The sequence below is a fragment of the Pseudorasbora parva genome, chromosome 14 (assembly GCF_024679245.1).
Source record: "Pseudorasbora parva isolate DD20220531a chromosome 14, ASM2467924v1, whole genome shotgun sequence".
Classification (NCBI taxonomy): domain Eukaryota; kingdom Metazoa; phylum Chordata; class Actinopteri; order Cypriniformes; family Gobionidae; genus Pseudorasbora; species Pseudorasbora parva.
The window spans coordinates 41,200,210-41,214,586 of NC_090185.1; the positions used below are offsets into that span (position 1 = coordinate 41,200,210).

The 14,377-nt window shown below is 38.6% G+C and overlaps 1 protein-coding gene across 6 annotated transcripts in view; it reads right to left on the minus strand.

Moving 5' to 3' along the window:
- LOC137040626 (ephrin type-B receptor 3-like) overlaps positions 1–12,309 on the minus strand; it is a 54,282-nt gene extending 41,973 nt beyond the window's left edge. For all 6 annotated transcript variants that reach the window (XM_067416409.1, XM_067416407.1, XM_067416405.1 and 3 more), the window contains exon 1: positions 11,834–12,309. In XM_067416409.1, the coding sequence (XP_067272510.1) occupies positions 11,834–11,897 (64 nt within the window). In that variant the 5' untranslated portion in view covers positions 11,898–12,309. The remainder of the gene's footprint in view (positions 1–11,833) is intronic.
- Positions 12,310–14,377: the final 2,068 nt, after the last annotated feature.

Genomic DNA, 14,377 nt, shown 5'->3' on the forward strand with positions numbered 1-14,377 from the left:
GGGTCAGCTGCAATACTTCCTGCCCGCTTCAAATTATTAACCTAGACTTTATGGGTGTCACTTGCAGCTCTTGACCCCAAACAAAAGGAATGGTGCAATTTCTGTGCAGTTAATACCTTACATACAGTGCCATTCACACTCCATATTCTACAGAGATACACTGTCATTCTCCTTTTGGAGAATCGATGTGAAAATGCACTGTCCAAACTCAAATGGTTCAAGAATTCTTTGGAATATGGAATAAAGAGACAAAAGTACTGTAATAAATCTTTTTTTATTTTATATAAAATATGTATTTTATAAAATATTTTTTCCTCAAAAATTACTGAAAAAAATAAAGCCATATTTCTAACCAAGTTTTGTTCCAAATTTGAAGTTGATATCACAAATATGTAATTTCCAATGTGATTTAGTTAAGGTGCTGCACCAAAAATAGCCACCAGATGCCACACATTTCATTTAATTAGTATTATTTACATTTGTTTTACATTAACCTGTAAACAATTAATACATTTCTGTCTAAATATAACAAAACAGTCACCAAATTGGGAACCTTGAGTCTCAGACCTTTCCGACGATATGTGTCAAGGTTAGAATAGGTTTTGACTATAATGTATTTGTTAAAATACATTGTGTAATATGAAACCTGACACCACCCACTAGGGGAGGAGCCTGCTAAAATAATTTAAAGTACCGTTTTCATAGCAATGCATCCAATTTGAAAACGGCTTTCACAGGATGAATTTTGCGTTCGTACGCTTTCGAATGATACATATTTGTATTATGAATACTAAAATATGTGATATGAAAAAAATGTGAAAAAGAAAAAAAGAGCACCAAGCGGTGACAGTTATGGTGTTTTAAGGAACAAACTTAACTTGTATGAGGAATAAAAACAAGTACATAATACAAAATGTCTACCCCTTTTACCCACTGAGCAGCTGTTTAAATATCATAATATTTGCATTCACAGTGAGTAAATCAGGTGTAAGAGAGGTAGGCCTGAGGTACGTCTCCAGAGGCTGATTATGGCACAGATGCGCTGATGAAGGGCCAGGGGACGCTCCGTCTGCCTGCCCGCCTATAACTGTACTGTCAGGGGCTGACTAATGTATTATTCACCCTTCATTGATGTGTAACTAAAACCAGCGGCTGGGGAGCCTGGGCCACCAATACCCCCCACAGACGGTAAACCCCCGACAGGCTACTGAGCTCCATTGATTTATGGGTCTCAGTAGAGGACCTGGTGAGAAGGCTGAGGGAGGGGGTGAAAATGAGATTGGTCTTATATATATATATATATATATATATATATATATATATATATATATATATATATATATATATATATATATATGTATATATATATATATATATATATATATATATATATATATATATATATATATATATATATGTTTTTACTATATGGTTATGTGATATCTAAAACGATTTTAGGTTGGATTTCCTGTTAAAATAACCTTATCCGGTTATATCCATACTTCCCACTCATAATCTAAATAAAATGCATAAACATATAAGGTCAGAATGTAGGTGTATCTGGAGACATGGTGCAGAAAATGACACAACTATCATGTCACGACAGTGGCGCTGATATAAGAAATAAAAAGGAAAAACGGCCACATGAGATAGCATGAGAGACTGTTGAATCAACAGTAACTGTGTACGTAAGATGGGAAATGCAGGGCTGCTGGGCATCTGTTTGAAGTGCTGGTGACATGGAAGGTTATAGCAATCTAGAGTCAATCATTGACTGATAAATCAAACACAGTGGCTTTAACAGCGTCTACAGTGAACCAATAAAGACTGTGTATTGTAAACACTGTTGCAGTAATGTAAAGTGCCTGGGAAACCAACGGCACAGCTAGAAATGTGGCAAAAAGACAACTACTTGGGAAAATAATTTTATATATGAAAACACCCTTCAATTTAGGAAGAACTGTACAGGTGCTAAGAGATGCAATTGTCAGGTATAGAGATAATGACAAGTCTGGGAATTGTCTGCTGTTGTTTCTTTTTCACACACTTGAACACACACACACATAGATCCACTAAATCCAACACACACACATTCACAAAGAGACATGCCGTCACAAAGACTTGGTGGCCTCGACACTAATTACAGACCTGCTAACCACACCTTGACTGCCTGGATCCTACTCGTGAACTTTTGCGTTTCAGGTACGTTACATCTCTTGGTGGTCTTGAAGCATTATGAGTTCAACATGGGAACGTTCATCAAAAAACCACAGGGTGTGTACTGAACCTCAGCATAGATTACTCATAGGAACAAGTCAGCTGTACAGGAGTCCCATCGCTGGAGGACTGACCATATGTACTGGTTTCAACCCTGTATTTACAGTACATCTTCCCCAGAAGAGAGACGCATGAATGGACTTGTTTCCCTGAGTCTAAACTTCATAACCCGAGGGCAGGAGAGTGCAGAAGCAAAATAATGACTTAGAGAAAAGAGTTTGCTCATTCTTTATTGATGGACGTGTATGAAGTGTTCTTTGGTTTTTAGAAATAAAAACATGTTTTTTAACCCTGTCTGTATTCTGGAAAACTTTGTCAAAAAAGTTGCTAGCTCTGTGACTGGACACCTGTGCAAGGTCCCAGACAGCAACATAGTGTCCACCCAGATGTGGTTTCAACATGTACCAGATGTGGGCCGGATCTGGGCTGACGCTATGTTGCTGTCTGGGGTGGTGTCTGGTCTTTGGCCCGAGAATGTTGGGAAAGGCCCTAGTATCCCAATGACCCTACAAAGAGCAAGCGCATTGAACAATTGATGGATGGATGGAAGTTTTTAGCTGCTGCAGTGACAGTTAGCAAACATGCATTAACTCATGGCTCATTTCCTGTACTAACTGTCAGTAAAAATGCCAAAAATGCTTAGTGTAAAATAAGATTCTATAGATAATACCCTCTTGATATGCTTTAATCGTAAGTGCATTTGCGCTTATGACACCACAGCAGTGTCATGATTAATTAGCCAGGCACAAAGCTGCATCCAGTGCTGAACCATATAGATTACTCTTAAGTGCTTGCCTACTTAAGGTCAAGCTGCCTAGAATTGAAGGGAAGATTTATGAATAAGTAAGAACAGTGACAAAGTGCCTGCTTAATTAACCAAGGAAGAGAAATCTAGTCTCCAGACATTTCGATTGCCACCTATTTTGATGGTGAGGCAGCATCAACAACCATCTCTTGGCCTGCCATATTGACCGACGGCTGGCTAAATTGAATTGCTAATCATCGGCATCCTTTTAGGTCATTTCCCAAAGGACACGGCAGGGGCAAAAGTGGCAATGAAGCTGTTTCGCTGTGGTGAGTCTCACACCCATGATACAAATATGGCCCCTCAGTTCACCATCCCCATCTGGCCATGGGATATTTTAATTTGTTTCTAGTGCCAGCTCCATTTCATGTCAATATGCTTGCTTTCACACCCCATGAGGGTTTGTATCATGTCAGCATACGGATTTTGCTCTTTTCCTTAGTTAGAGACCTCAGTTTGTCTCTCTTCTATGCGGTGTATGGAATCAGGAAATCAGTTTGGGGCTGCTCTCGCACCTTCATTATTATTTTACATATGTCAGGAGTGGGAACCTGCTCTCAGATTTTCTTAAAAGCCAAGGGCGATGAAGTATCAAGAGACTGAACTTGTCAAATCTATCCTCCAAGAGCCTGACTTACATTGCTTATAGACATACCACTTAGCTCCCATTGGATAACATAAGAATAGAGTTGTAAGAACACACACACATAGTCAAATCTTATCAATGACTGGATACAACAAAGGTTTTGTGGGTAAATAGGCCCTGTCCCCAAGCTTCTGGTCCTGTTCTGATACCACTGAAGGGGTGAGATAGCAGATAGGGAAAATAATGCCACAATTAGAATTATCTCCCTGATAAGAAACGGCCACATAGGGAGCCCAGGGAGAACAGGGAAGAGGGAGGGCTGTACAAAGATGGTGGGAAAGTGTAGCAAAAGAGTAACAGGGAAGCAGAGAGAGGGATGGTAAATAGAGTAGAGAAAGAGGTGCTTTGTCTTTACCCTCTCTGTCGGGATAAAGCCCACCTGTTGGGGGAGAGGCCTCTATACTTCCCACACTTGTTCTCTGGGTTTTCACCAGGTTGTCATCCCATTTACGGTCAGCATGCATCTAGATGCTGTTACAGTCTTACAAATAAGTGTACCAATAAAAAGAGATAACATGTTTAGAGATAACATATGTCTGTAAAGCCTGTGCACACACGATTATCATGCACATTTATCGCCAGCATTTTCGAGCTATTTTCACTGGTGATATGCCAAGTGAACATGCAAATTCACTCCCTGACTGCAGATGGCGCTTATTTTTCTTACCATCAAATCCTATTTGGTCAACAATTCCTCTCCATAACAACTCCCTCTTATGGAGATAGTTTAATTTGCTTAATTTGCTGTGCCGTTTGCCGTTTGTTGTAGAACATTTTGTGCTTGATTGCCACCAAGTCGTATTTTATTTTACCGTATCTCTTTGGTCGGCCACCAATTTTAATGTGGGAACTAAAAAGTCTAAACCAAGGGATCTTTTTTTTAAATGGTGCTTTAATGCTTGATGTTTTGTTGGGCACACTCACATTGGTACACTTTGTTTAGTCACGAGGCATTAAACATTGGCGAGAAACGTGCGATAATCATCCCGGTGTGAACAAGCCTTTACGCTGGAAAGCTAATTTTTCCCCGCCTCGAGAGTTTCTTCATTCTGTATGCAGACTGAAACCTTCTTTTCTAACTTCCCACTGTCAGGTGAACCTGATTTCAAGCAGACTCAAGGCCGTCATTGATTGATGCTTGCTGGCTTTTTAGATTCATTAAAAACCCTTGCATATCCCTTGCCCATCAAGACTTTCTTACACTAGCTCTGAAAAAAAGAATGATAGGTAGAAAGATGGACAGAGAGAGAGAGAGAGAGAGAGAGAGAGAGAGAGAGAGAGAGAGAGAGAGAGAGAGAGAGAGAGAGAGAGAGAGAGAGAGAGAGAGAGAGAGAGAGAGAGAAGGCAGAAACAATGATCTCCTCTCAGGCATAGCTAGGCAGAGCAAGTCAGATTTAAGATGCAGAGATAGATCCATGGCAGCTGTCCAAGACAGAAGATGAAAACTCTCTGCTCTCCCTGTCCTGAGCTCTGCCTCAATTCCCACTGCCTTCATAACCCCATCTGACCAGCTCCAGTCTATTTCCATTGTCTCTCCTCTCAGCACCTTTTCAGATGAACTGCTCAACCAATACTGTACCAAGTGCCTTTTGGATACTGGACAATTCTCAGAGTCTTTCCCTGTCCCTTTGTTCGCCTATATCATCATCTCTCTCGTTCAGGTTGAGGGCACTTTAATAACAGATAAGCCACTCATCGCGGATCACAAGTGACTTGGGGGTGCACAGCATACCCAGACAGCAACATAGTCCACATCTGGTACATGTAGATTCCACTCGTACCAAATGTGGGCCAGATCTGGGCAGACACTGTGTTGCTGTATGGGCACCTTATATCAAGGGGTGTTCAGTCCTGCTCCTGGAGAGTTACCGTCCTGCAGAGTTTAAAGCTGTAACACACCTGTCTGTATGTTTTAATCAACCTTAATTAGCTAGTTCTGCTTTACGATCTCCAGGAACATGATTACCTGCCTCATTTATAATGCTTCTAATCTCCTCTTGACTCTAGGAACGACTGGAAAAGGGCAAGTCACTAAAGAAACATGTCACTTCATCAACAGGCTTGCTCTTGAGACATGACGAGCGCCCTTTCTCCATGGCAGTTCTGGCCTATGTCAGCTACAGAGGAAGTTGAGGGGAAGATGACTGGATGGATACTATCTTTTAACTCATCCTGCCATTCTTACATAAATCCAAAAAAGCTGGTAATGAGGCTCTAGGAGGCTTGGCACATTTCGAAAGGGCAGTTGCCAGAAAGGCTAAGTGAGAAGGAAGTGTGATCGATCAAGCCTGACAACGAGCCATAAATGAATCAGTCACAGAGATTCATTGAGAATCCCTGATTGGATGTGGATGGTGACCCTGCCGAAACTTGATACACTTTTGGGGGGTGTTGGGAGGGTATGCTTGCAACTACAGAAGCAAAATATCTAATGAACGTACAATATCTTAAGTTTATACTCAAACATGCATGGTTATTCACACACAAATGTTATTTGCAATGTGAGATAGTAATCATGTCTTTACAGGAATTCTCCAAAGAAAAGGCTGGTAGATGCATACGTGGCACTTGCTTGGGATTTACACGGATCGTCTGATCCACTTCCAGCCATTTGAGTTTCAAAACACTCTCAGTACAGCTACAACAGACAGACTCGCAACGCCTTCAGGGACTTTTATGACACGTAACCAACTGTTTTTCACAAGTACCTGCATTTGCACCTTGCCAAAGTGCCACTGCTTTAACCTCAGACACCAAATGGAGAGGTGACAGATCACGTAAGCAGCAAAAGAATTCCTGTCGAACATTTTGTGTTGTCGGCTAAAATGAATTACCCTTACACAAGCATACCGTGGTAAAAATAGTTCCCACTGAAATAGTTACAGCACTTATTGTTGATACTACAAAACTGTGATTACTTGGTATATTATATTGGCTTTGTGCAATATCAGAAGGATATACTGTGTTCGTTTACAAAGATTTTAAGTTAAGAGTGTTCCAGATAAAAATGTACACATTTTTGTAAGAAACAATAGTACATTTTTGTAAAGGTGTTATTCATGTTAGCTTTTTATGTAATAAATGCTATATATTTATATATATAAAAAAATGCTATATACATATTTAAAAAACCTAAAGACAATTTACTCATAAAACCTATAAATCGCAACATCAAGAGCCTTCAGCTTCCTTTTCCTCTAATATCCCCAAATGCAAAACCAGTCAGAACTCATTTTTGTACATGTATGCATCAACAAAATTAATGGCTAAGAAAGTCCACAGATGTGTAATTGAACAGCGTGGCTCAAAAGTGCAAATTCAAGTCTAGATTTAACAGAAAGGCTAAAGGGCCGGAGCGCTTTTGGGCCCCTGCCTGGGGCTCCCGGTGTTTGATGTGGAGATTATGGGCATGTTTTAACCATCCAGAGGCCTGGTTTGATTGGTAGTGTGGAGTTTAGAAGCCATCATTAGACTAACATCCCCCACCCTGTTCGCACATGCCCGTACTGCTAATCAAAGCAGACGTTTGCACCTAGCGTTAGCATTGGCCATTTCCTGCAGGCTTCTAACATCACACATTCCCCCCGATTGAACTGGGGTTGAAAACAAATATTTATCTGACAGTTACATTTTTTAAAATTGTGTTGCACATTATCAGTTCAGTTATTAAATACCTGGTTTTGGTCTATATTTGTGGGGTTTGAAAGCTAAAAAAAAGGTTCTGGATTGTGTTCTCTCCCTCTCTCTCTCTCTCTCTCTCTCTCTCTCTCTCTCTCTCTCTCTCTCTCTCTCTCTCTCTCTCTCTCACGCTATCTAATTCTGATGAATTCATATCAAAGAGATCTTCTGCTTTATAAGCGAAGCAAGCCAGACCGGTTAAGCTTATAAACACTGTCCAGCAAAGGATCAAAACACTGCGGCAGCTCATTCTAGCCAAACAGCGTCACTATAAAGTGAAGGCTACGGCATTCTTGTAAAAAATGTGTTCGTCATTTCTCAAGAGAATAGCAGGACTATGTGTGTGTGTGTGTGTCAGATCGCATGTCATCTCACTTCCAAAGTCTGAGCTCATGTCGCCTATTTTTGTGTGCTATTTCTATTTATGTGTTTTGCATATAGAAAGATTGAAATTGAACGTATGCAGAAAAGACTTGCTCATAAAATCTTAGCATGAATACGACACATTTCAAAACCATTACATTTCTGAGCGGGGCAAAACTTGGCTCTGACCGTAAATTCACTAAACCAATGCTCACATGGAGTCCAAGTCCTAATTTTAAAATGTGAAAATCACCGTGGCTGGGCCGGCGAGGGAAAACCCTTCAGATGGGAAGAAAAATGATTGTGCTTGTCTTCATGTGACTTTGTTTGGGTATTCTGCGCTGCCGCCCTCCTTTTCAATAGTAGCCGATATATTCCCTGCCAGAGCCACCCATCTTGCTCCTGCCCAACCGAAGACAGAACCCAAGCTCCGATGTCTCTTTTTCTCTCAATCCCTCTTTCTTTCTGCTCCCGATTTCCCTCTCTCATTCCGCTTCAGTAGCTGCAGACAGCACCGGGGGGATTTTGGCAGGGTTCAGGCCCAGACACATTCTCTCCTCACACTGTCGTGAGTGTCAAAGACCTATTTTTCTGTAAAGGCCTTTGCGTCAGCTGCCAGGATTGCCCTTTTGAGTGGACACTCCAAAAAAAGAACGAATTCAACATTCCAGTCAGAGTCCAGTCCATCAATTAACCGAGCGCTCGGTTAAATATTGCTGGGCTCATGAATGCTGTCGATAGCATTCTTAAATCCAAAAGGCTATCAGTGCTAATGTTTATGGGTTCGTGATGTGCGCTCACGATGACCCTGGCTGGTTTTCATAGCATCTTTAAGCTCGAGTCTGAGACCCCTTTGAGCTCCTTATGAGAGTCTGAAACAAAGCCAGCGGACATCTGTTCACCCTATCCTCTGTTTAACATATGACCTTTCAATCACTCGCACACTGCACTTATATATTCATACAACTCATTATTTTATAAACAGATATTCTGTGAGAAGAAATAAACATGAGCACACATTAAAGTGCCACAGTGAGGGCGACGTCCCACCCAGTACAATCAGAAGAGTTTGGGGATTTCTTTTACATGTGGCCACCTTCAGTCCAAATATACACACACACAAAAGTACATATCTCAGTTCAGTTTTATTTCAGTTTATAGATATAATAAATATATTAATATAAATCAATAGTATACCTTACATAACTTTACAAGGACAATTTTATCTTTAATGTATTATTTTGAAGGCTAATACATAATTACCGTCATTTTGGCGCCGACCAGTAAAAATAAAATAAATAAATAGACCTATTTTTTATTTATTTTTGTCTGTACTTTATTAGTGCTTTTATGTAGTTTCCGTCATTGAGTGAGTTCACTCAGGCCGTGTGTGTGTGTGCGTGTGGTGTGAAGAGCAGATCAATGCTTTTGACCCCTTTTTAAACCTTTTGACCGGAGATTTTACAGATCGATTAAGTCGCATCGATTACAGAAGTCTGGTGTTGCGCTCAACAGCTGCCATAATAATAATAATAATAATAATAATAATAATAATAATAATAATAATAATAATAATAATAATAATAATAATTTCTGTTTTTAGTATTTATGGGGTAACCTATTAAAACATTAATCACGGAATAAAAATGTAAAAATATTATTAAAAAAAAAAATAGCGATGCAGCCTAAAGTACGTAGGCTACTTATAGTCTATAGCTACACGTAATTTTAGGCATGTTTTTTTAAAGGAAAGGAGGTTATAATTTATGTGATGTGACAGTCACTATTTTTATTATTATGTATTATTCAATTTTAAATGGCCCTGTTTCGCGGTGTGAACAAATATTAATTCCCCAAAGTGCAAACATTTATTTTATCCTCTCAGATAATGCAAACTAGTTTAAAATAAATGTACACATGCTGCACTATAACATGCCAGCTTACAAAAGCTCACATGTGTGAATAAATTCATCTTTTTCTAAATATAAATGAGAAACACTGCGCGTCAGGCCTTCCTGCAGCCAACGCGCGCTGTAATTATTCCTATTTCTCATATTAATGCTGTTTGCCTCCCAAATCAGCATGCTATATCAAAAGTGAAGCTTTACCTTTGAATTAACACTTCAAGTGGACATGAGAAGGGCAGATACGCATAACGTGCTGTATAAAGCATAAACACTGTAGCATGAGTAATGTGCGTATTTGGGTTGGTTGATTTATGGGGTCAAATGATCTTACTTTCCCCCGCGTTATCATGCGAAGGTCTAAATTACCACATTAGAGATATACCTCAGAGTAGCCTAAGTATATTGAAAAACAAAAAGTGTTTTTCATGTTTATGTGCTAAATAATAAGTGCAGCGGAGTAGTGGGAATTTAAACCAGGCCTGAGACTAATTGGAGGAGAGGAGAGGAGAGAGAGAGAGAGAGAGTTGGACACAAACGCGTGTGATTTCACATTCACACACACACACAGAGACACGCGGAACTAATGCGTTATACACAACATGCCATCAGATAGAAATTACAAATGCATCACATCTGAATGAATGTTTTTTAAGCTACAATAGACTCTTATAAGGGAATCTCCAGCGACTGACAACTATTGAAATTTAATTCAAATACACATTAGAAAATCCTCCAGGACACATTAGGTCGCATAAATCTAAGATATACATTCTTATCACGCTTTCCTGATATCATTAGGCCTATGTTTTCCATTAAACGGTAAGATTGCGTACAATTAAAGACTTGTATTTAGCGAAACGAGGAGAATAAACTGTCAGGTGATTTAGTAACCGAGGCCCGTGTTTTTTTTTTTTTTTTTCTGTTATAAACATGCACTCATTTTTATTCGAGCAAGAACACAAATGAGCAATGAGTTTATTTGGAGAAAAAAAGAAAGAAAAAAAAAACCCCGAAAAAAAAAACATCTTTTACAGGGTAAACAGAGACAAAGCATACGGTTAAATAAATAATTATATATAAATTTCACATAACCGAATGAACCCTAAACGACTTTTGCGCGTCCACTTCAGTAATTAAAATACTCAAATAAAGCAATATAACCTCTCATTTAGAGAGTGTGTAGAAAGTAATAAATGCAAAATTGAGCCATAAATTGAAAGGCAAGCTTTTTCCATCTTTAAAAAAATAAGATTAGGCTATTTGGGGTTTTAGTTAGGGCAAAATCATGAAGTAAATCGCCCGTTAATAGTAGGCCTATAATACGCGGGTTATTGAACTATAATAAGTGCTGCTTTAAAGAAAATCACAAAAGAAAACTCAATGCAGAAATATACAATAAGCAATTGTGCTCGCGATGTCATGACGCATGGTTAAAAATAAGAATAAATAAATAAATAAATAAATAAATAAATAAATAAATAAATAAATCCACATATTGTTCTCCCTGGAAATCTATTAGCGCGCACTCATTTTCATCTTTATTGGTGTCAGGAGGTCTAATGGGGTCCAGCCTTCGAAGAATTAATTGAATTAAAAGCCACCTAAACTCATTGTAAAATAAATGAATCATACTTTTGATTAACACACACACACACACACACACACACACACACACACACACACACACACACACACACGGCCTTTTAAATGATTCACAATGTGCATGACATGAGAGAAACTCAGACCAAATGAAATAGTCCATTTATGAGTTCAATAGCCTATCGCGCAAACTTCCCGAAATGTGTGCAGGGATAAATTCCCCGTGAGTTTTGAGAGGGAACGGGGATCCGTGAGTGTGTGTGTGTGTTTGTGTGTGTTGAAGTGAGACTCCCTGTAGAGACATTTCCTTCATCAAACTATTGTCTTTAGAGGAAGAAAATAAACAGCGATCCGGAGGGAGAACTTGTGCGGTGTGACTGCATGTGTGTGTGTGTCATTCAATGGCCAGATCGCTTCAGAGCACACAAATATCGCGTGTTTCTGTATTCATTCACATGCACAAACCCTGTTATTAATTAATATTACGAGCGCGACTCCTATATCCGCGCGCATCAGTGGCACCGAGCGCGGCTGAACACATTTAACAGACCAGCTTACCTTCAACCGCCGAGGACAGAGGCAGCAAAACGCCGCATAAAAACAGCAAATAATCCATTGTCATAAAGCAGAGACTTCGGACATGAACGTGGAGGAGATTGTAAAATCCTTCAGAGCCTCAGTCCAGCTTCAGGGACCCTCTTCTCTCCAACTTCAGGTGTCTTCTGCTCAGCTCTGCTTCCATAAACAGCAATCCTCTAAACACACAGATACTTTCAGCAGTGTCTCTGTAATCCAGTGTGCAGAACTATCTAAAGCAGCGCTGAAGGAGGTTTAAAACTCATCCATGTGTGTCCGCGTATAGATGTGGCACAGTGAAATCCCTACAGTTGATTGAATTCGTCCTCGAAAAGCATTCTGCTGTAGTCCGATAATAAAGCGCGTCCCTACAGCGGCTTCACGCGTAAAATCCCTGAGCGCGTTCCCCTTCTGAGCGCGGACCCTTGCTGCTCCTCTGCCTTTCCATGTGCACTGGAATGAACATCGGCTCCTCTGAAATCAGGAAAAGAGTGAAAGAGGGAGTGAGGGGGGAGGAGTCACGCTCAGAATCAGCTGTCAGTCACTCTGCTGGCTCCGCCCCCTGGAGAATCTGGCGCAGTTGGCAGGACGAGAGCGCCGCTCTGCGGGTCTAAACGCTCGCATGGCTTCAACATCTCACTAACTAACACGGTTTGGTAACATTCTGTTACAATGTGCATTAGCGCACACAGACCTATTGTTTTATTTATTATTTTTTGTTTGTTTTGTTTTTTGTTGATTTAAAATATTGCATTCTTTATGGCAGTAAAAATGTGCAGTTGTGCTTTTTTTTTCTCAATTCAAGTAAAACCCTTTTATTGCTTGCATAAATACACCGCATCAGCAGCCTATAGTTGCTGAATTACGGATGAGGCCTAAAGCATGGGAATTGTTAAAGGATTTGGAAGGGAAAGATGTGCCACGTTAACCTGTCTGTTCATATTTTGCCATGCTATGATTTATGATATTACACTAAACACACGGTTAGCGTTTATCCGACATCAACTGGTTACATGTTCAGACTTACTTATCACAAAGGTTATAATGCTCTCTCTCTCTCTCTCTCTCTCTCTCTCTCTCTCTCTCTCTCTCTCTCTCTCTCTCTCTCTCTCTCTCTCTCTCTCTCTCTCTCTCTCTCTCTCTCTCTCTGTGCTTTGTAAAAAAATAAAAATAAAAATATATATATATTTTTTTTTTGATTAAACACTAAGTTATTGTTATTATTATCTACGGACCAGGCGTCAATTTACATTTCCTTCAGCCTGAGGCTTATTTTTTTCACAAAAGCACCTTAACATTTACAAAAAAATCTAACTGTTTTATTGTTGTTGTTGTTGTTGTTGTTGTTAAAAAAACAAACAAACAAACAAAAAACAAGCCAGCCCAGCCCAAATGAGAAATAGTAACGGAAACGTAATCATGTAACATATTTTTTCTTAAATAGTAATGCAATAAGCTACTTTCTTAGCAAGTAACGCACAATTGTAATGTATTATTTTTTAAAGTTTCCCCAACACTGAATTATTATTATTATTACTATTATTATTATTATTATTATTATTATTATTATTATTATTATTATTATTATTATTATTATTATTGAATGTTTATTTTGCTTTATGTTAGGTTTAAGTTAGGCTATACATAATCTAAATTATAAATGAAAATTGAATAGGTTAATTTCTATTTAAAATTATCATCATTCCTTGAGTTATTTTATTGAAATGTTATTGATTTTGCAATGTTTTAATCATTTTTAAGAAATGGACAGTGACACTGCTTATTAGCTTCAGTTTATCTTCTACATTATTTTCACAACCTTAACTTCTAACTCTCAAAATAATTCATGGGTTTGAGTAGAGCCAACTCAAATTAAACTCATCAGTTCAATCAAATGAACTTTCCTGAGTTTTTACAACTTTCATTTTCATTTGAGTTCTCAAAACTGACACATTTCCAGTAATCAGAATTGTTTCACTGTTTGAGTTTTATTAACTTAATTTAGACAAACTTAAATTGAACCGAAACTGGGCTTGGATTTTTTTTATTTCCGAGCATGCTTAGCCATGGCACTCAAAAGGAACAATAAATGCCCAAATAAAGTGTTTTTGTACAAGATAATGCATTTAGTACTGTTTAATGTTTTGTTATGTTAGTTTAGAAGAGTTTCTGTTATGCTACAGATATAAATTATGTTAAGTTCTATATTTATTGATTATATTGACTATATTAATTTATTGTTCTGCATTTATTGAATAAATGACTTAAAGCTAGCCAAGTTTCCCCTACTAAAATACTCAAATATTTCAAGTTTTTGAGTTTTGCCAACTTATTTGGCTGCTTGTCAAAAGGTGTAACACATTGATTTTACTTGCTTTAGATTTCAATTGTTCATAAACAAATGTATTCCATAAACAATAATAAGTTAAACAATTCATTGAAGAAGACTTGTCCAATAAGGACCATAACTATTGAAGGTGTATAATAGAAGTGAGGGATTCATTCGTTTATCTGAAGCCAGCCCAG